This window comes from Camelus bactrianus, chromosome 9, assembly GCF_048773025.1.
Source record: "Camelus bactrianus isolate YW-2024 breed Bactrian camel chromosome 9, ASM4877302v1, whole genome shotgun sequence".
Lineage (NCBI taxonomy): Eukaryota > Metazoa > Chordata > Mammalia > Artiodactyla > Camelidae > Camelus > Camelus bactrianus.
The window spans coordinates 27,842,193-27,865,084 of record NC_133547.1 but is presented as its reverse complement, the minus strand read 5'-3'; the positions used below and the strand labels follow the sequence as shown (position 1 = coordinate 27,865,084).

General features: G+C 42.0%; 2 protein-coding genes and 2 non-coding genes across 9 annotated transcripts in view; 1 reads left to right on the top strand and 3 right to left on the bottom strand.

Annotated features, from left to right (window-relative positions):
* The window catches only part of DIPK1A (divergent protein kinase domain 1A), a 95,153-nt gene extending 84,174 nt beyond the window's left edge, over positions 1-10,979 (top strand). For 4 of the 5 annotated variants that reach the window (XM_074369958.1, XM_074369961.1, XM_074369960.1 and 1 more), the window contains 3 exons: positions 274-381; positions 7,649-7,825; positions 8,930-10,979. In XM_074369958.1, the coding sequence (XP_074226059.1) occupies positions 274-381; positions 7,649-7,825; positions 8,930-9,742 (1,098 nt within the window). In that variant the 3' untranslated portion in view covers positions 9,743-10,979. The remainder of the gene's footprint in view (positions 1-273; positions 382-7,648; positions 7,826-8,929) is intronic. The other variant, XM_074369962.1, reaches the window with a different exon arrangement.
* Positions 10,980-11,206: 227 nt separating this feature from the next.
* RPL5 (ribosomal protein L5) lies at positions 11,207-19,798 on the bottom strand. Of its 2 annotated transcripts, none has more exons than XM_074369963.1 (8): positions 19,669-19,798; positions 18,485-18,554; positions 18,285-18,400; positions 17,015-17,149; positions 15,528-15,730; positions 14,152-14,326; positions 11,893-11,981; positions 11,207-11,368 (listed from the first exon to the last, which is right to left on the bottom strand). In XM_074369963.1, exons 1-8 carry the CDS (start codon positions 19,669-19,671, stop codon positions 11,269-11,271), a joined length of 891 nt encoding a protein of 296 aa, XP_074226064.1. In that variant the 5' UTR covers positions 19,672-19,798; the 3' UTR covers positions 11,207-11,268. The 2 variants fall into 2 exon arrangements, with proteins under 2 accessions (XP_074226064.1, XP_074226065.1); XM_074369964.1 differs by having other exon boundaries at positions 14,149-14,326; positions 19,669-19,795.
* On the bottom strand, positions 11,689-11,820 carry LOC123615517 (small nucleolar RNA SNORA66). The gene has a single exon (XR_006723148.1). It is a non-coding gene; the product is annotated as a small nucleolar RNA SNORA66 (small nucleolar RNA).
* On the bottom strand, positions 14,399-14,495 carry LOC123615516 (small nucleolar RNA SNORD21). Its single transcript, XR_006723147.1, has one exon. It is a non-coding gene; the product is annotated as a small nucleolar RNA SNORD21 (small nucleolar RNA).
* Positions 19,799-22,892: the final 3,094 nt, after the last annotated feature.

Here is a 22,892-nt window from a genome sequence, read left to right as displayed (position 1 = left end):
GAGTGTAGGTACTGTAGCATCTCAGGCCAGGCCGCGTGGGAAAAATAGCTTCAGAATCCGGTGCGCACCCTAACTGCGGCGAGATCGCTCGTCATCGGGGAGCTAGTGAGGAACAGAGCTTGGGTTCAAGGCCAAGTCTGTCCGAATCCGAAGCCTGAGTTCTTCTCATCACAGAGCTTTCTCTTAAAGAATACAAATACTTCTTTATAGTGTCTTAGCTGTGTTTCTTCTTATGAACATTTTTCTACTAACTAATTTTTTTCTGGTTTTTAGTGTGACAAGTACAAGACTGGAGTTATTGACGGGCCCGCATGTAACAGCCTTTGTGTTACAGAAACTCTTTACTTTGGAAAGTGTTTATCCACCAAGCCCAGCAATCAGGTATGCGTATATGAAGAAACATTGCAGATTTATGGTGCTCGCCAGTGTTACTGTAAACTAAAAGAAAGCATTGCTAAAAGAATCTTGAACTAGAGCTGCAGGCCATTTTAAGTACTGCAGTTTTGTACGCTTTGATTCACTCATCCAGCAGATCTATTAATCCCTGTTCCCAGGATGTTCTACACAGTGTTTTAGTTATTCAGAAGACAGTCATTGGTGAAGGTAGGTCAGATTATAATTCAAAAAGATAACATGCACCCTAGTGTCCATAGCAGCACTGTTTACAACAGCCAAGATATGGAAACAAACTAAATGCCCCTCGACAGATAAATGGATAAAGAAGATGTGGTATATTTATACAATGGAGAATTACTCAGCCATAAAAACGAATGAAATAATGTCATTTGCAGCAACATGGATGGACCTAGAGATTATCATATTAAGTGAAGTAAGTCAGACACAGAAAGACAAATATCATGATATTGCTTATATGTGGAATCTAAAAAAAATGACACAAATGAACTTATTTACAAGCCAGAAATAGACTCACAGATGTAGAAATCAAATTTATGGTTACCAAAAGAGGAAGGAGTGAGGGATAAATTAGGAGTTTGGTATTAACATATGTAAAATAGATAACCAACAAAAGGACCTACTTACAGCATAGGGAACTATACTTAATATCTTGTAATAACCTATAATGGAAAGGAATATATGTGTGTGTGTGTGTGTGTGTGTGTGTGTGTGTGTGTGTATGACTGACTCACTTTGCTGTACACGTGAAACTAACATAACATTGTACATCAACTATACTTCAATAAAATTTTTTAAAAAATAGAAAAGATTACTTCCCTGTGGGTCTCACATTATCCCAGAGAGGTGGGGATATAAACAGTTGATAGGTAAATAAATGAGCAAGGTAATTACAGAATGTGGTGTGTTTTACATAGGACATACAACTTCCCACAAGCTGATGGAGAATGAGGCAGTGGAGATGGCAGAGATGTGCTTTAAAAGAGGTGATCAGGGAAGACCTTTCTAAGATAAAACCTGAGCTCATACCTGAATGGAGAATTAAACTACAGCCATGGCCAAGGGATAGGAAGAGCTAAATCACAAAAGAAGAACTATAAATAGCTGATAAGAATAATGAAAAAAATATTCTACCTTTTTGTCGTCAAAAATACAAATTGAAACAATAGGATACCTCTGGGCTAGAAGAAAATACAACAAAACATCAACACCGGTTACCCTTGGGCAATGGAATATTGCATGATTTTTTTTCTCAATATCCCCTTTATTTATTTTACTTTATTTGTTTCACTGAGGAATAGTCAGTTTACAATGCTGTGTCAATTTCCGGTGCACAGCCCTGTGCTTCAGCCATACATGAATGTACATATATTCATTTTCACATGGGGTGAGAGAGTGACTTGTGATGAAGAGGGCTCTTTCCAGATGGGGGTTGGGAGGCCTCCCCAAGGTGACCTCCGGGCCAGATGGGAGGCATGTGCAGGAGCCAGCCCATGCAGACGGTGAGAGTGCATTCTGGGCAGAACCAACAGCACACGAAGGTCACAAAGCAGGAACAATGTTGGCAGGTTCAGGGAACAGAACCAAGATGAATGTAGCTGGGATACAGGGACCCAGCGCGTAAGTGGTAAAGACCGGGTTGGAGAAGCAGGCCAGCTCATAAGAAGCCTAGTGGGTGATGGGAAGGGCTTTGGGCTTTATTCTTATTGAATCAGAGGGTTTGAAGCAGAGGAGTGATGTCATCTGCCTCATTTGGATTGATATTATTGGTAATTAATATGATTATATTTGTTTTTTATATACAAGCAAGAGCAGACGGCCTGGTTTCTGCACGCTGCTTCACTTCTCTCTGCTTCAGGCTCCCCGTCAGTAACAGGGTCTACTGCAGAGGGGTGCCACAGGGAGGAAGGTAGCCAAGCAAATGAGTAGACCACAGTACCCAGTAAGCGCCATACAATGTCAGTTTGATAGACAGCTGGGTCGTTAACAGCGACGAGGTCTGGGGTGTGGAATTAGGGGAATGGACGTAGGACTTTCCCTTTCATCCTTCTGTGTAATTCGACTTTAACATTTTTTATTTATAGCTATAAATACTTACATTGAGCAATAAGTGTTTCTAATGAACAACCAAACCTTACAACCTAAGGGATTAGAAAATGAAGAACAAACTAAACCCCATTGTACACCAGCAAACTGGATAATCTAGACGAAGGGGCAAATTCCTAGAAACACAAAACCTACTAAGAAACAGAAAATCTGCACAGACCTGTAACTAGGAAGGAGACTGAATCAGGATCACAGGTCTCCCAGCTAACGCCATTGCTGCACATGGATGGACCTGGAGATTGTCCTACTAAGTGAAGTCAGCCAGAAAGAGAAAGAAAAATACCATATGAGATCACTCATATGTGAAATCTTAAAAAAAGACACAAGTGAACTTATTTACAAAACAGAAACAGATTCACAGACATGGAAAACAAACTTACGGTTATCTGAGGGGGAAGTGGGAGATGGAGGGCTAATTTTGGAGTTTGAGATCTGCAGATACTAACTACTATATATAAAAGAGATAAATAAATTTATACCATATAGCACAGAGAACTATATTCAATTTCTTACAGTAACCTATAATGAAAAAGAATATGAAAACAAATATATGTATGTATATGCATGACTGAAGCATTATGCTGTGCACCAGAAACTGACACAACACTGGTAACTGACTGTACTTCAACTAGAAAAGAGCAGGCAGGGGAGTCTCCCAACAAGAAAAGCCCTGGACGTGCTGGCTTCGCTGGTGGATTCTACCAAGCACTTGAAGAAAACTAACACCAATCCTTCTTAACTTTTGTTGGTTCAACGTGTGAAGATTGGTCAGTAGTCACCACGTTAGCAGAATGAAGGGGGGATAAAGAGGATCATCGTAATCAATGCAGAAAAAGCATTTAACAGAAGATAAAAACATTATCATTCACGATAAAAACACTCAACACACTAGGGACAGAAGACAACTACCTCAGCATACTTAAACTCTTCTCTGAAAAACCCACAGCTAACATCATACTCAAATGGTGAAAGACTGAAACTTCCCCTCTAAGATCAGGAACAAGGCAAGGGTGCCTACTCTTACCACTTGTTGTGGGGGAGGGGATGGTGTGGAGGGGAGGACGTCCTCTTCGACGGTAATTGTGTGTGTTTGTTTCAAGTGCACAGCAAAGTGACTCACTTATACATATTATTTTTCAGATTCTTTTCCATTATAGATTGTTACAAGGTATTGAATATAGTTCCCTGTGCTCTACAGTGGGTCCTTGTTATTTATCTATTTTATATATAGTAGTGTGTATATGTCAGTCCCAAAGTCCTAATTTATCCCTCACGCCTCTTCCCTTTCCCCTTTGGTAACCATAGTTGGTTTTTTATGTCTGTGAGTCTGTTTCTGGTTTGTAATAAGTTCCTTTGTATTTTTTCTTTTTTTTTTTTTTTAAGATTCCACATATAAGTGATATCATGATATTTGTCTTCCTCTGCCTGACTGACTTCACTTAATATGATAATCTCTGGATCCATTCATGTTGCTGCAAATGGCATTATTTCATTCCTTTTTATGGATAGGAAATATTCCATGGTATATATTTATACATAGCACAACTTCTTTCTCCAGTCATCTGTTGATGGACATTTAGGCTGCTTCCATGTCTTGGCTGTTGTAAACAGTGCTTCTGTGAACATTGGGGTGCTTGTATCTTTTCGAATTATAGTTTTCTCCAGGTAGAAGCCCAGGAGTAGGATTGCTGGATCATATGGTAACTCTGTTTTTAGTATTTTAAGTGACCTCCACACTGTTCTCCGTAGTGGATGCACCAATTTACATTTCCCACAAACAACAATGTAGGATGGTCCCCTTTTCTCCACACCCTTTGCAGCATTTATTATTTGTAGACTTTTAACGATGACCATTCTGACCAGTGTGAGGTGACAGCTCATTGTAGTTTGATTTGCGTTTCGCTGACGATCAGCAATGCTGAGCATCTTTCCACATGCCTGTTGGCCATCTGTGTTTTCTTTGGAGAAATGTCTATTTAGGTCTATTGCTTATTTTTGAATTGGGTTTTTGTTTTTTGTTTTAAGGGGGATTTTGATATTACGTTGTATGAGCTGTTTGTGTGTTTTGGAAATTCCTTGTCCGTCTCATTGTTTGCAAATATTTTCTCCCATTCTGTAGGATGTCTTCTTGTTTTCTTTTTGGTTTCCTTTGCTGTGCAAAAGCTTTTAAGTTTGATTAGGTCCTGTTTGTTTATTTCTGCTTTAATTTCCATTACTCTAGGAGATGGATCCAAAAAAAATATTGCTGCAATTTATGTCAGAGAGTGTTCTGCCTATGTTTTCTTCTAGGAATTTTATAGTATCCAGTCTTACATTTAGGGCTTTAATCCATTTTGAGTTTATTTTTGTATGTACTGTTACAGAATGTTCTAATTTCATTCTTCTACCTGTCGCTGCCCAGTTTTCCCAGCACCACTTATTGAAGACACTGTCTTTTCTCCATTGTATACTCTTGCCTTCTTTGTCATTCATTAGGGACCATTCAATAGGGAACAGACCATAAGTGCATGGATTTATTTCTGGGCTTTCTACCCTGTTCCATTGATCTATGTGTCTATTTTTGTGCCAGTACCATACTGTTTTGATTACTGTAGCTTTGTAGTATAGTCTGAAGCCAGGGAGCATGATTCCTCCAGCTCTGTTCTTTCTCAAATTGTTTTGGCTATTTGTGGTCTTTTGTGTTTCCATACAAATTTTAACATTTTTTTGTTTCAGTCCTGTGAAAAATGCCATTGGTAATTTGATAGGAATTACACTGAATCTGTATATTGCCTTGAGTAGTATGGCCATTTTCACAGTATTGATTCTTCCAATCCAAGAACACTGTGTATCTTTCCATTTGTCTGTGTCATCTTCAGTTTTTTCCATCAGTGTCTCAGTTTCCACAGCACAGGTCACCACTTCTATTCAGCATAGTACTGGAAGTTCCAGCCAGATCAATTAAATGAGAAAAAGAGAAGAGGCATCCGAGGTGGAAGTGAAGAAGTGACACTACCTCTGCTGACAGACGATGTGGTCGTGTGTGCAGGAAACTTACAGACCCCACAAGAAAGGGAGCTGATACATGAGTTCAAAGTCAGCACACGAAAATCGGTTGCTTTTCTACATTAACAATGAACAATCCAAAAAGGAAATTAAGAAAACCATTCCATTTACAATAGCATCAAAAAATACTTCTAGGAATTAACTTAACTATGGAGATGAATGAATTATACTATGAAAACTTCAAAACATTGCTGTAAGAAATTAAAGAAGTAAACTAATGGAAACACATTCCATGTTCACAGATTGTTAAAACTTAACATTTTAAGATGTTAGTATTACCCAGAGTGATCTGCAAATTTAATGCAATCTCTAGCAAAATTCCAAAGATAATTTTTGCAGAAATAGAAAACCCACTCTAAAATTCATATGAAATCTTAAGGGACACTAAATAGCCAAAACAATCTTAAAAAAAGAACTAGAATGCTGAAGAACTCACCCCTTGATTTCAAATCTTACTATAAAGCTGCAGTAATCAAACAGTGTGGTTCTGGATAAAGACAGACATATAGACTAATGGAATAAAATAGAATAGACAGCCCAGAAATAAACCCTTACATATATAGTCAAATGATTTTTGACAAGGGTGCTAAGACCATTCTATAGGGAACAGACTGCCTTTTCAATAAATGGTACTGGGAAAACTGTATATACACATGCAAAAGAATGAAGTCAGACCTTTACCTAACACCACATGCAAAAATTAAATCAAGATGGATCAAAGATCTAAAGGAAGAACTAAAATTATAAAACTCTTAGATGAAAACCTTAGGCAAAAGCTCCATGACACTGGATTTGGCAATGATTTCTTGCATATGATACCAAAGCCACAGGCAACAAAAGAAAAAATAGACAAATTATACTTTATGAAAATTTTAAAATTTTGTGTATCAAAAGACAGTGTCAATAGAGTAAAAAGCTCACAGAATGGAAGTATTTGCAAATCATATATTGGATAAGGGATTACTATCCAGAGTATTCAGTGGACTCCTATAGCTCAACAACAAAGAACAACCACATTCAAAAATGGGCAAAGGACCTGAATGGACATTTCTCAAAAAAGGCTATCTATACACATGTCCAACAAGTACATGAAAAGTAGCCCGCAGCACAGATTGCTGGGGAAATGCAAATCAAAACCACAGGGAGATACCACCTCTCACTCATCAGGACGGCTACTATAAAAAATAGTAAGTGTTGGCAATAATGTAGAAAATTGGAAACCTTGTGTGCTGTTCTGGGAATGTAAAATGGTACATACAGCCACTGAAGGAAACAGGACGGCATTTCCTCAAAAAATTAAAAGAATGACCCTATGATTCAGCAATTCCACTTCTGGGTGTATGCCTTAAAGAATTGGAAATCAGGATCTCGAAGAGAGATTTGTACATCCATGTTCATGATCATTCACAATAGCTAAAACATGAAAGCAACCCAAGTGTACTTCGGTGGATGGATGGAAATGCAAAATGTGGTTTATTCCTACAATGGAATATTATTCAGCTTTAAAAAGGAAGGAAATTCTGGCACATGCTACAGTATGAATAAACCTTGAGGACATTATGAAATAAGCAGTCACATAAGGACAAATTTTTTATGATTCCACTTACATGAGATACTTAGTCAAAATCATAAAGATAGGAAGTAGACTGGTGATGGCAGGGGCTGGGGAAAAGGGGGAACAGGGTGTTATTGTTTAATGGGTATGGTTTCAGTTTTACAATATGAAAAGTTCTGGAAATAGATGGTGGTGATGGTAGCACAACTTCGTGAATCTAATACCACTGAACTGTATGCTAAAAGCGGTTAAGTGGTAAATTTTGCTTTTTATGTTTTAGTACAATTTTAAAAATGGAAAAATTTTAATGAAATTGATGATCATGGTCAAAAATATATATTTAGGTATGCAATACTTTTATAATTTCAAAAAATTAAGGAAACAAGTTTAAGTATTTGTAAATTTGCAATTCAGAAAGTCAGCTCAATCTGAATGTTTTGTTGATTGTTTTTAAGAGGACACTAAAAATATAATGGCAGACTAGAGTTTCCTACTTGCCTAAAGCATAATTTGTCATTCTCTTCACAGATGTATTTAGGGATTTGGGATAATCTACCAGGTGTTGTGAAATGTCAAATGGAACAAAAACTTCATCTTGATTTTGGAACTGAATTGGAACCAAGAAAAGAAATAGTGTTATTTGATAAGCCAACCAGGGGAACTACTGTACAGAAATTCAAAGAAATGGTCTACAGTCTCTTTAAAGTGAGTACTTACGGGATGCAAAGGAGGCTATAGCTCCGTGTGGCGCCACCAGGTCCTGGGTTCCACCCCCGGCACCTCCATTAAACAAACAAACAAACAAATCTATGCCCTCTCTGCAAAAAAAAAAAAAAAAAAAAAAAAAGTCCGCGCTTTTCACAGCTTGCTGATGTGAAGTGGGTCGTCTGGAAGGGTCGCAGGGCCTCCGTCCCAGGCCATACAAATGCTGTGCTCTGACCTCTATCAGGGACTCAAGCTTGAGCAAATAAATCAAAGAAAAAGTACATGGAGGAGGTTTAACATGATTTATTATAGTTAAAAATGTCCAAGTGAGACATTTTGGCAGCTCACCAAGCAGACAGGCTGCCCCCAGCTGGACACGGTAACTGACTCTTTTTGTGAAGGCGAGGTCAAGCTGCTGGTCCCTAACTGCACAGCATTTAAAGAAATTCTCAAAGATGAAATAAAACTATTAGAAGATGGAAGTAAGTACTCTTGGGAAGATTCTTTTTCTCATTTTTATTGCTCTTGTGTTTTCACTCAAAACCTCCTTTCTCTGGACCACTTATGCTAGAGACTTGTGTCAGAGAAACTTCACAGGCAAATACTTTTTAATCTTCATTACTGGAACAATACAACCTGTAAAGTAACTTGTTAACAATTACAAACTAGGAGAAAATAACTTGTAGTTGACCCTTGTAGCTTTGGATACGGGCCAGTTACACTGCAACTTTGTAAGCACGTGAATAAGGCACAGAATAATGACTTGGCTGACTGTACTTACCTACAGGATCCGCCGAGGCTACAGGAGTTAGGGTGCCCCCCCTTCCAATGTAGGTACTAGGGATTGGACCTCAAGCCCTCCCAGGGGTGGCCACCCCTTAACAAATAAACTTAGCAAAGTAGGCTTTATCCCAAGCACGTAAGACATAGTCCTGACTCAGGTTGGCATCATAAATATTTAGCAACGTACTACATTTCTTACGGGCACTCAGTAGCAAGATTACTGCTCAGCAGGGTAATGATCCCTGTAAAGTCAGCCAGTGTGCATGTTACACGTGAGGTACTCGTTTTTCATTCCTTAATTAGCCATTCTTTTCTTTACAGGCCAAGTTAGGGGACCAAGGTAACCTCTCTGAACTGGTTAATCTCATCTTGACAGTGGCTGATGGAGACAAAGATGGCCAGGTTTCCTTGGGAGAAGCAAAGTCAGCATGGGCACTTCTTCAATTAAATGAATTTCTCCTTATGGTGATACTTCAAGATAAAGAACACACCCCCAAACTGATGGGCTTCTGCGGCGACCTCTATGTGACGGAAAGTGTCGACCATGCCTCTCTTTATGGACTAAGCCTTCCGTGGGCCATGGAGCGCTTCGTCCCGTCGGGGCTCAGCAGCAGCATGGGCCAGCTCTTCGCACCGGCATGGCCCCGGAAGGCTAAAATAGCCATCGGGCTCCTAGAATTCGTGGAGGACGTCTTCCACGGCCCCTACGGGAACTTCCTCATGTGTGACACCAGTGCCAGAACCCTAGGATATAACAGTAGGTATGACTTGAAAATGCTGGACATGAGGAAAATTGTGCCAGAGACAAACCTGAAAGAACTCATCAAGGACCGTCACTGTGAGTCTGACCTGGACTGTGTCTACGGCACAGATTGTCGAACTAGCTGTGATCAGAGTACAATGAAGTGTACTTCAGAAGTCATACAACCAAACTTGGCAAAAGCCTGTCAGTTGCTCAAAGACTACTTACTGCACGGTGCTCCCAGCGAGATTCGTGAAGAACTAGAAAAGCAGCTGTATTCTTGCATTGCTCTCAAAGTCACAGCACACCAAATGGAAATGGAACATTCGTTGATACTAAATAACCTGAAAACATTACTGTGGAAGAAAATTTCCTACACAAATGATTCTTAGTTCATTTGGACATTGCAGCCATTTTAAGAAACCTAGCCCTTCGAAGGAAAATCTTGAGCATTTTTTAAAACGGCTCCTGATTTAAATCCCTGCCAGTTACACAAAACTCCTTTGCCCAGGTCCTAAGAAGCCATCATCTTGAACCACACGTTGACTGCAGAAGTAACGGCTGGAGGTACGGAATCAAAAGATCCAAACATTTCATTTCTACCCTTTTAGAAGTCCTGGTACATTTCCTGCTAAATTCACTGTGTAACTATTTTGACTAATGACTTAAAATAATGCTGTGAAAAGCTTCATTCCATAAACATCAACAGTGAGCGTATTTTGTAGATTTTGTTAGCCAGAATACCAGTGCTGGAAACATTGTTTGCATCGAAGCTGCTGTTTAAAACAGAAAATTTATACATAAATTTACTAATGTCTTAGCATGGTAAAGTTTGCACAGTAACAGAAATTAAGACTGCAAAAACAGGTAAATTAAAATTACTCCTTTATAAACAAATGTTGGGTTAATAGCATGGTTTCTTGTATTATAAACACATTTAACTCATTCAGACAAATTTTATGTGGCTTCAAAGTGTTGAGTGGCTCTTACTGAGCCTCTTAGAATTTAACCCCATCAGGAAGTGTCCTACTTGGCAGTTTATGTAACGGCCGGTCTGAGAGGCTGAACACAGACAAGCTTCTACCACCCTGGACTCAGGGGGTCTCAGTGTCCAGCCAGCCAACTGTCCTTCAAAATGCTTACCTTCAGGCCACTGACCCAATGCAGATCCACCCACCTTGAATTTGAGCTGAGAAAGTGGGACATTGAGAGCAGGGCTCTGAAATCATACAACTTTATAGTAATTTTCCATTTCAAACAGTATTTCCTATTGGCCAAAGGGCTATTTAAGAGGCATGTAAATTTATCCACCTAACACTTTTCTCATATAAATGCCATATACAAGGATTAATATTTTCTCCTTTCATGTTTATTCAAATTTGGCATGTGCCTTGCAACAACTCCATAAAATGCAAACACCCCGTGAGAAAAAACACAGTATTTTCTGCTTAAAGAGTTCACCGAGGTAAAGTGAATATATGTAAAAATTACGACCTACACTGGACGACTTTCTCTCAAAAATTAAAACTATGGATTAACATCAGTTTTGCTTACTTTAAAGCTGTATACTTTGAAGGTACTTTTTCTTCCCACTCATCTGTGATTACAATAAATGAATGGAAGAAATGCTTCTAGTGGAACGTTTTTCTGCTGCTTGCCAGACTTTTTAAAAACTACACATCGTACAATTCAAGGGATAACTCCTGTCAGGAAGAACAGACGCCCAAGGAGCAGGTGTGAACTTTGAGTCAATATGCAAGACATTTGCCGAGAAAAGCTACATTTGTTTCTTGAAGGAAAATACTATTAATTTCAGGTATTTCCCAGTTTCATTAACAAGAGCTTAACACAAACGGTTGCTCGGTCAATAAGTTTATTACTGTCTTAAAATCTTCATAAAAAATTGTAGTTTGGTTCATTAACTCTCAGCAGCTCGTTCCTGAGCTCTAAGGAAGCTTGCCTTCTTCTGCGCTACCCGGTCTTTCTTCTGGGCAAGTGACATTTTGGGACGGTTCCACCTACAAAACAAAGTTAAGAGAGAAAGGAATATAATTTTTTAAAACCATGGCGAAAGAGGTTTGAAAAACTTATAAAGACTTTGTAATAAGATGGAGGTCAAATAATCCAAGTTCCAACACATGCAGTTGTTTATGATCTTAATCTAACTCCCCCACCCCAACTGTCCTGTTACCACAGAGCCAAGAACCAAATGAAGATGTCAGTGTAATGCTTAAACTCATCAACACTGTTTACTACTCCAAAGATCAAACTGTGAAAAGACTAATAGAAAGTAATTATATTCCATTAGCCTATTTAAAAACATAGTAACCGACAGTGACCATGTACTGGGACAGAACGGGCCCCTGGGTAGCTCCCGAGGCTAGTGCATTTCCGTCACCACGGTTGCTTTAGCAAACCTGGTTCCCCTCGCCTCTGCAACATCATGCAGAGCCAGTGATCGAGTTTGCACGACTTCAGAGTCTGAATGAGATAAAACAAGAAGGAGCCCCTCCAATCTTCAAAATAACAGGAAGGCACGTACCTCTTCTTTTTAACCTCTCTCTTGGGCTTCTTCTCGTAGACCGGGTCGGCCCGTATTGCAGCGTGCGCTTTCTTATACATCTCCTCCATCTGGAACAAAGCAAAGCGAACAGTACTGGGTTTCATTTCATGCGCCCTAAACAATGTAACATCCCGTATTCCACTACGTGCTCTATTTCGTCCTTCTAAATGAGAATCTCAAAAGGAACTAAACTAGGTTAATGTCTGTATCTGTACCTAATCCTTTCCCTAAGGAATTCCCTATTTTTACCATAGGCAATGTGAACGGTCACTTTGCAAAACTCAAATCTTCCTCAAGAAAAATCTGCATGCATTTCTGAGTAATTCAGTTATACTTCTGAGTCACTCAATTTTAGAGCAAACTGATTTCTGCAGAAACACATTTTACATTCACTTAAAACCATCTGACCTGAATTCTTTCATTCAAGTGTGGATTTAAGACGTTAAGATGAAGAGTCTATGGACAAACAAGCAATTGCCAAACTGATCTGTTCTCCCACATTCCCCAAATCTCTATTTCCCGTTGACATCTAATAGGTCTTTTCAGAAGGTATCCCAGGACTGCACACCAGGAACCTCTTGACCTACCACAAATCACTAGTATCTTAGCAGCACTATCGGGCCTCTGCAGAACCAGAAAGAAGCCTCAATTTCCCTGAAAACCCTGAAAGACTATCCAATTAGATACATTAATGAGAATTTCATTCTGAAACTCAACAAAAAACAATATTGTAAACTGAATTGTTTCAATAACCCCTCCCCAAAATGACTATTGATCAAGTGGAAGATCAGGTAATGAAGAAAAACTGTAAAATGCACGAAATTCAGTAACAATTACAGCTCTCCTCAAGAATGAGTCAAAGCAATCCTGGGCTCTAGAATTAACTGTTCAATATGGATAAAATGCAATTACTACATGCATTTGTATAAAGCACATTAGCAAAGGAAAATAATGCAAAAACTTTCACTGCCTTCGAGACCTCAAAATACCTAAATTCCTTATGAAAGTTTATTTCTCTATTTCTTTTAAGCTGTTACAGCTCTCTGCTCGCTGTACTTAGCAAATCCATCTGATGACTTCAAATAGTCATTTAACACATCTAAGCCATCCAGCTCATTTCCTCCAAGAGATCAGTTGTGTAGGCAACACAACCAGGTATTTTAAGAGCACCGTGAGTTTAGGTAAAGTCCACTTCCTGCTGGACACACCGGACGTCTGCAGGAGACTTCAGCAGGCATGCGTAAGCAAAGAGGTCTCCACAGACAAAATCAGTGATCTGGCTCAAGTACAGCACGCACAGAGCAAAGCAGCAGGACAGACACCTGAAAACACAGACTGCGCGTCCGTGGCTGAGGAAGGAAAATTTTGCAGAAAGAATAGAATCAGTCAAAACTACATCTTTTTACTAGGGTGACGTCATGCTAACAGAACACACGCATGTGAAAACTAACATGCATCTGTATTGCTGCTATGAAAACCACCCATTTCCTAGCTCAAAAACTCAAGCTGTGTTTATTCAGCCCTAGACTGTGTTAACAGGCACACAATTAACAGAAAGTGCTCTTTCCCTCAATTATAATACTATTTTAAAAACAATTTTCAGACACAGCTATGCCAAAATACAACCTATACACCAACAGAAAAGAACCTAATAAAACAATTACTTGGTATGTGCTCCACCAGTGTACATATAGTGCTACATTTCTAATAGTTTTATAACCTGTGACCTTTGTGTTGTGCCTTCACTATCGAAACCGGTACTGTCACCTTCAACTACTCTCATGTGTTTAGAGCCCTGGAGACTCAGCTTCAGAGGTGGTTAAACTCAGTTTTGCAAACATGGGTCCCTTCACCTCTGCAACATCATGTAGAACCAGTGACAGAACCTTTCTGTGCGCGTGCCTGACACAGAAAAAGTCCAGAACACAGCACTTATCTGCTATGAGGAAGAAAGAATCTTGCTTCCCTATGGCCTCAAAATGAGCGGAGTTTAGTGGTAACTGGCACCTCATATCAGACAAAACAGCTTCTAACTAGGACTACAGGAATGAAATTTACAAATATCGAAAAGCCAAATACACAACAGCCCCCAAAAGCGTTAGATCTGGATGCTTGAAGCCTGCCATCCTTCAGCATCTAAGATTCCTAAAAGCATGTCGCCAAGTCCAGCTCCGCAAACAGGTAGTAAACCCGGTTCTATAAATTCACCAATACATGCATTTAAAAATTTTTTACCATGTCTGGAGTTATGTTGTTCTTTATGTATTGAGAGAACTGTTTCTTGTAAGCATCCTCGTCCTCTTCAATCAGGTAACGCATATAATCTGCAACGTTCTGCCCCATGATGTGCTTTCGGTGAACCTCAGCGTTGAATTCTTTGCTTTCTGAATCATAACCAGGGAATCGTTTGGTACTGAAATAAAGTTTTTCGTATTTTAGTATACATTGGTTGAAATCAGTTCACTAGCAGGAATTCACTTCAGTAGCTGCCATCAGTCCCGTCTTGAAACAATTAATTGCATCATATGCAACCAAAGGACCAACTTACTGACTGCTCAGTTAGTGGGATATCATCATTCAGCAGCTGATTTCTTAATTTCAGGATCGAAAATCATGCCACAAGCACCTTCAAAAACCATTAATGAACCAAGACTTACCACTATAAAGTTCTCTATATCCCACAGGAAAGGGTTTCAAAACTACTTCCCTAAATCCCAGATCTCTCAGTGGTACCTCAGTACGCACTGAGTGGTTCAGGTCCCAACAGGTGCCTTGCAAGGGGACTGCCAAGCCCCCACTCCAACTAAAATGCCCTCCCACTACATGTGAGAAAAGTAAGTTCCAGTTAGGTGACATTTTATTGCTTACCTCCCACCCACCAAAAATGGCAAGCCAGAAAAAAAAGTTTGGTTGTCAAATTACCAACCACTAAAACATTTCTAAGAAGCTAATAAATCTTAAGATGTATCTACTTGGGGGGTGAGGGAGTACAGCCCGTGGTAGAGCATGTGCTTGGCATGCACAAGGTCCTGGGTTCAACCCCCAGGGTCTCTGTTAGGGGGGGCAAAAAAAAAAAGATGTTATCTACTCAACAATAACAAAAATCATTAACTCAAGCCAAAGGAACAACAAAGTTAAACCTGCTTGTTAGCTACCAAGAGCAGCCTGCACCCTTAATTCCGTTTAAGTTTACAAATCTTTCCCAAACTTCCCCCACCCCAGACTCCCTGTTTTCCCATAACTCAGTAACCAATTTTCATTCTGAATTTAAAAAAAAAAAAAAAAAAAAAAACCCAAGGGGAGTGGTGGTGGTGGAATTGCGTTGCCCATTTTTAACCAGAGCTCAGCCACACACAAAAGGTAGTGGCTTCAATGCTAGCTTTTCCACTTACTGGCTCTAGAACCTTGGACAAAGCATTTTACCTCTGAACTCGTCTCTTCACTTGTCAAACGTGTTACAACAGTTCCTTCCCACCCTGGCAGGTTCCTTTTGCACAGCACCTCGCTACTGCAGGCACACAACGATGACTACCAGTTTAACTGATTCAGTTATCTCCACAGCCGTTAGAAACAGTGCAGAATCAGAGTCCCGGCAGGGAGGCCTTGAATATTACCTGTGGGGGATAGACAAGCCTCCATCTACGGCTCCCTTCAGCGCCCCAAACACTTTATTTCCAGTAGTAGTTCTGGCAAGCCCTGCGTCCAAGTAGCACGTAAAGGCACTGGGTTGACCATCAATGCTCTCCACGTTGTATTCATCTCCAGTCACCTCCACTTGGCCTTCATAAATCTTGTCCATACCAAACCTATTGAGAAGCTATTAGCAAAGAAGCCAGTCTAAATGTTTGCCCAAACATATTTAACAACTTTAACAGTATCTCAAAAATCACAACTTTTATGACCTGACAGAAAATTTCACTTATCCCTTTATCCCAATCTAGTTTTAAATACCAATTTTTAATTGCTACAAAAAAATTTCAGACATCCAATTTCACCCACAACCACAGCAACTGTTTAACAGTTTCTGAATCTGCTACTTTGTCCACACCTGATTTTTGTAACAATTAGGACATGATACTTAAACTTGATTCTTTCTTACTCTTGGGAGGTAATCTCCCCATGTCTTAAGTTACTTTTGGCTATAATTCAACAAGCAAATATTAAATGTTATCACATGTTGTTCTGCTTAATTTGATTAAAATATTAGGAGTAGGAGCGTGTGCTGAAGAGGACACCTTCCGTGGCTTTACGCTGCCACCTCCTCATGTTCACACAAGCCACTCTTCTGCTAGTACTTGTCACCTGGCTACTGCTTCCCCAGTAGTGCCTTTGCACCGAGATGCTCCCCAATAAAAATGTTCCCCACCCAAACACGTTGATGACCAGTGAATACGTGGGTCCCAACAATGATGCATGCTTAACAATTCACTGCAAATCAATGTCCATAACCAACAAAAGGCAAAGATCGCGTTTTCATCTCCCTTCTGCACGTTATAGGAAATGCTGCCACCCAGAGGCAAGTATTATTAAAACAAAAACGAAATCCCCCACAAATGCCTGCCCCAGCCCCCAAAATTTCAGACACTGCTTCTCAAAATACAGCATGCGTATAAATCACTCGGATATAAATTCTGAGGCTCTGGAGTCGAGTCTGCATTTTTAATGGACGCTGACCGTCAGAAGATCTACACTTCTGCACACATCTGTCCAAATAGCCACAAGGGGCTATTCACATTTAATTAAGTTAAAAACTCGGTTCATCAGTAGCACTAGACACATTTCAAGTGCTCAGCAGCTACATGTCATGCATGACTATCAGATCAGACAGCACAGAGTACATACAGGTGGCCATCACTGCAGACAATTCTGTTGGTCTGGATACACCCGACAAACAGGGCAGAAACCAGAAAAACGGCTTCCCCAGATTAGAAAAGTGCGTCTCCATCTCAATGTATGCATAAAACCATCTTCCCTGGTGACACCCTTGTAAGCTACCAGGCAACAGCAAGCATCCTTTGTCCCCACAGCTGAAGGTGTCTTATCCACGTGCAAACATCCACCCCGTGAGCTAATTCCAAAATACGCTTCATCTCGTACATACCCTGCGGGCCAGCAGCAGGCCAGTGCAATACGCTGCAGCGTAATTGGTCAGGCCGACCTTCACACCGTACTTTGGGAGCTCGTGAGCATAAGCTGCACAGACTATCATATCTCCTTCTATACGGGCGTAAGCAATCTACAGGAAAAGAAAACCCGGGTTAGTAACGTGTGTCTTTGCTGTCTGATCACTTGCTTGCTTTTTCAAAGGACTTCACAAAAAGCTAGACATAGAGAAGCTCACTTAAGATTTGTCTTTGTTAAACCCACTCACCCCCAACTGCAGTTTACGGCTTGGTCAACGATAGCAGGTAGGATTATGAGTCTGTAAGTATGTTTGACTAATGCCACAGTATTAAGTCTCAAACTACCACACAGACATCAAATACTAAAATGCCTTTGGAATAAGTTACACTGTAGTTCCTTACTTCTGAATATGGAAAAAACTGAGCTGGGTTAGCTAGTGAATTAAGGAGGCACTGAGAAAAATCAAAGAGGAATCCCCCATTATTTCAAACATCTTTTGAACCAAGCATATCTAAGTCCAACAATGTTTCAGATATCTCATGTTTAGTCACCTGAACTTTAGGTATGAAGAGATGGCCTTCACAACCAACAAATGAGTCTGGCCAGAAAGCATGTGTGCCTACCTCCTGCAAGTCTCAACTATGAAAGCATGTGTGCCTACCTCCTGCAAGTCTCAACTATGTAAAAGCCCAGAAAAGTACCTCTAGGAACAAACTGCCATTTTCTGGAGGTCTTTTACATGGGAGACATCTTCATGCTTACTTATTAGAACCTATTTCAAACAATAAGCAGGGATAAGAACAATCTCAAAGAATCTAACAACATTCTCAACCACCCACCTCTGCAGAGCAGTGGCTGTGTGGACTTAGTCCACGACAAATTCTATTGCTCTACTGGAACTGGAGTGGGCAAGAATTTGGTCGTCTCAAAATTATCCTCCCAATCCTACAAAAACAGCACAGTACCATCAATTTCTCTACTCTTTCCCAATTAGAAAGTGAATGGGATTAAACGGGGTCAGGACTGCCAAACAGCTATCTTCAGAGTATTTTTTAAAGTACCGATTTTCCAGGCCCCAACTCAAAACCTGCTCACTCACTCGGCGAAGGTGTCCTGGAGTGCCAGGTGCTAGACTGGAAGGACCTGATCCACACGTGTCTGCTTGCCCAGTACAACCCCCCTAGCACAGGGAACGCGGAGTGCTGGGGGGCGCACCAGCCACTACTGCAGACGGCAACACAGCTCACCTGACAAATGATGTCTCTGTTGGTCACACGAACGACCATCCTGTACTTAGGTGTGTTGTACTTATTTTTATCTTGAATCACCAGGCGTTTCCGGGCATAGTAATCAGTTTTACCCTCTGAAAGAAATAATAAATTAAGAAAGCCTGCTCCACTGCAAAGCAGATTTTTTAAATATTGTAAACATGAAAGACTGACCATACCTCGTCTTCTTCTAAATTTCACTTGGTACCTCTTGAAGTAGGCCTTATTTTTGACAACTTTAACAAACCCCTTTAAGAAAAAAAAGGTTATTAAAACTTTGATAAATGTTTTAGCTTACGATACTTTTGAGTTAACTGTGTAACAAAATAACACTTAAACTTCCAATCACTTTCCCTCCTACCTACCGTCTCTCAAGATTGGTAATTTTATAAAACAGAAGTGAATCATTGAAGAAAAATAGAATGAAAAAACGTAAAAATGCACGCCAATTTTTTGTATTATAGTTACCAGATATAAAACTGTCACATTGATTTTAAGTCTTTTAACACTTACTCTCTAGTTTTCTTCCCTCTTGGATGAGCAACAGTCCTTGTGCCACACTTTTGCAAAACACCGCTCAGGACAACAATCTTGCCAAACGTCAGTGTGTTCTTGAGACTGTCCCATTTCCAGAACCAAACCTCCCGTTTCCCTCTCTCAACGAACGTTTTTCAAAAGCCTAAGTTACCTGCTGCAAAACTCAACTGGCCAAAAGACATACGCAGCAGTCACTCCCGATCGGAACAGCACTGTCCCCGAGCAACTAAAGCAACACCCCCACCATTCAAGTCGTCAAAAAGTGATGCTAACGAGCATCTCGACAAAGAGGCAAGAGACGATACCAAACTAAATGAGCTTCCTTTCGGGGTCCAGAGACGCCAACCCTCAAGCTCTACTGACGAAGTCTGGCTTAACAGCTGCTTCTTCGGCCCAACAACACAGGCTTTCCGAACAGCTCGCCTGCCCGAGGCTCTCCGGGCGGAGCTGGGTCCGAGGAGCCGCGGCCCGTCCCCACTCCTGCATCCCCCAGCGAGTCCGGGACCGGCTCCGTGCAACCTGCCCGCGCGGCCGCCCGCCGGTGCCCCCTCTGCCGAGCCTGCCCTGCCCCGCAGCTGGTCCCCTAAATTCACCCCATGCCCAGATCGCGGCTCCGGCTCTCCCTCTCCCTCCACCCCTCCCCCCGTGCCCGCGCGCCGTGGCAGCCATTAAGGCCATGCTGGGAGCGGCAGCCCGACTCTGGAAGAGCCGGCAATCTATCGCCATCCGATCCCCGCGCCGCGCTAGGAGGACCCGAGGCGGGCCTTACGCCAACGAGAGGGAACCCCAGTGCATCCGTGGCCCCCAGATCGGGATAACCACTCACCATCCTGCGGAACAGAGACCCGAGTCCGCGGCTTGCCACAGAGCTGCAGGCCCAGCACGGCTCCGCGGGGGAAAAAAGGCCGCGGCGCTTGCGCAGGCGCAGTATGTAGCGCCGACGGTCACGAGAGCGACGTATGGAAGAGAGACCCGCCGGCCGCCGGGCGCGCGGTGTGCCGCCCCCTTCTGGCCGGAGGACCGACGCCGGGGCGCGCCTTCCCGGAAGAAATCCTCAGTGTCGCCGGGCCCCGAAGCTCCCGGCTAGAGATCCGACAGGGAGGGCGCGGGAGCAGTGGCAGGGGGACTAACAAGACACTCACTTTCTTACGCCGCGAATTTGTTTCATAACCACCATGTATTTCTTTTGTAAGCAAGGAAAAAAGTTTACAGATGAAGTAAAATGGATTTGCTCTGAGCCCTTCCGCCCGCTCCGCGACTCCCCTTCCCGGCCCAGCGCACACAGACCCCCGCGAAGCCGCGCCTCCCCGCTCCCGCCCGCCGCCCCCGGGGCCCGCCTCGGCCCGGCCCGGGCGGAGCTCCCGTCGGGGCGGCCTGCCGTCGGGGGCACGTGCTGCCGGCCGGGGCCGTTCGCGTCCCTCCCGCGGGGCGAGCCCCGCTCCCCGGCCCCGCCTCCGTCCCGGGCCGCCGCGCCCTCCCTGGTCGCCGGCCAGCCGCGCTCCTTTCCGCTCTCCATCCCTCTCCTCGAGTCAGCGTAACTTTCTCCTGACTTCCTTTTCCATTCTTTTAAAACGAACTGCAGCTGGAGAGTGAGTCTTTTTCCCATTCTCCACACAGAGGCCGAGGAGGACCAACCAGCCAACCAACCAACCATAAAAAAAAAAAGCGCCTCAAGCGCCAGCATGCCCTCACGCGGCGGCGTCTCGAAGGCGGCGGCGGCTGCTGCGCGGGGCCGCGCGGGGCCGGCCGAGAAGCGCGCGTCTGCACGGCCGCCGCCTCCGCTGGCGCAGCCCGGCGCGCTGAGCGCCGGGAGCCTGCGTTTTCCACGTGGCCCCAGCCAGGCCGAAGTCCGCAGGAAGGTGAAGCGCAGATTCCATTTTCCCGATGATGGACTTTACTGACTCCACTAGGAAAAGCAGACAAATGACTTAGCAGCAGAGCAACTGAAACTATTCGCATCCTTACTTTTATCTCTGTGCCCCCATCCTCCAGTGTTTACGCCTGCTCTCGGGACAGGAGTGTGTCTGCGTTTAACCTGGCAGGAACGTGCCCGTGTGTAAACTGCCCGCCGTCAGAGCTGGGAGAAGCGTCTTACGAACACAGCGACAAGGTTAAGTGGTACCAAAAATTGCCGCTTGAAAACAATCAGAATTATGATGCCAAATTCTTCTGGTTTCAATTTATAACTCCTTATATTAACCAGAAAAATTTGCATGGAGTCCACTGTGGCCAATGTTGACAGAATCCTCAACGAGAAATGCCAAAACGTTCCTCACAGGCAAGTGTGGTTCCATCTTTGTTAGTGGCTTTTGAAAGTGTAAAGAAACAGGCATGCAATTTGTATTTGTAGAAAATGCATAAGACCTTCATTTTGGTGGTCCCTCGAGTTGTTAGCCCATGAAGAGTGCCACGTGCCTTGGTCAGGCCCTGCTTGCACTGGAGGTGGAAGCATGGTGAGGGCAAGTCCACCTGGAAACAGGCCCACCCCTGAGTTTCGCATGCGGTGCATATGGAGGGCCACATACCATTCATCCGAATATTTAGAAGTTGTGAAGCAAGAGAACGCATTGTTGAGCTAACACACTGCTGCTTCTTACCTTATAAACCATTATAACAACAAAATTAAAATATGTGTACCTGTTCCCTTTGTTTCCAGCTAGGGGTTGGTGACCTGTGCAGCAGGTGACACCAGGAGCCGGGGGAACTTGTCCAGCACCCTTGACCAACATAATCTTGTTCAAGTAGAAATAGTTAAAAATCCCCAGTAATCGGACAGGTCAGTTTTGTGTGCCTCCTGATATGATGCACAGAGAAGAACACAGAAGCATTTCCTGCTGAATGTATATAATTTAACCTAACTGTCTGATACACGATGAAACTGCAGACAAACCCAAATTGAGGGACAAAGTAACTGGTCTATATTTTTTGGAAACTTTTCTATGATGTTACCCATGTGTTGTAACTTTGAGGTTCCTTCTTACTGCCCTAATCAGCTAGCTCTTTATTGAAACCACCACAATTATGATCAAAAAGCATCTTAAGTTATCTCAAAATGCTTTTTTCCTTGCAGTTGGTTTTGTCTTACAAGACTCTATGGTCAGACACTGAAGGGTAGCAAATAGCTGAACTGCTTCACAGTTGGATTCCAACATTCGAAACATTTTAAACATTTTAAACCTGTACTTCCATCTAGGAAAAAAATAATTAGCCCTCAATGCAAAAAATAAACTTTGTTTCTTTAAAAAAAAAAAAATGTGAAAGCTACGGTTTTATGTGACTCAAAGTCAGCAAAGCATCCAGGCCCACCAGACACAATGACGACTGAGCTCGCCCGGGTGTGCAGGTGACAGGCTACTGACAGAGAAGATAAAGACATACAGCTTCATAAATTACGGTATATTTATTCCATGAAACTTCCTTTTTATCTCTTCATTTCAGCAAAATCTGTATGTTGTTATCACCAAGATACCACATCATTTGTGTTTACAGATGGTAAGGCCAAATTGGACTTTTCTTGGGTCATTTTAGGTCTTAAAATAATTTTTATTAATTTCAGTTAGGAGAAATTTTGCTGTGATGAAGCAAAAGAAACTGGAATTTTCAATAAATTTCGTAAAACAATACTTAGATTTGGAAACGAACCATAAGTTTTTACATATCACGTTTGAAACACAAAATGGTGTCAAGTATGATACATTGTTTTCAATAGAATACAACAGAAATGATTACTAGAATCATATAAATCGCTGTCACTTTTATTGCAATTTTTGCTGTCTTGCTGTCTCTTACAATAGTAGCCACACCCACCCAGGATTTGTTATTCTTCTTACAGTGTTTCAATGATGGGGTATGATTAAGGAAAACAAAAACAGTAGTATGTTGCTCAATTCAAATGTCTTTTCAGTCGGACTATAGAAACTGACCTCGCAGGGTCAGAAAATGATCTCTAAAGAAACTGGCTTTAGCTTTTTTTGTATGTGAGTTTTCTTCTTCACAGGCGTGCAAACTTTTTTGTTTGCTTGTTCTCATTTCCTTATATTTCATTAGAAT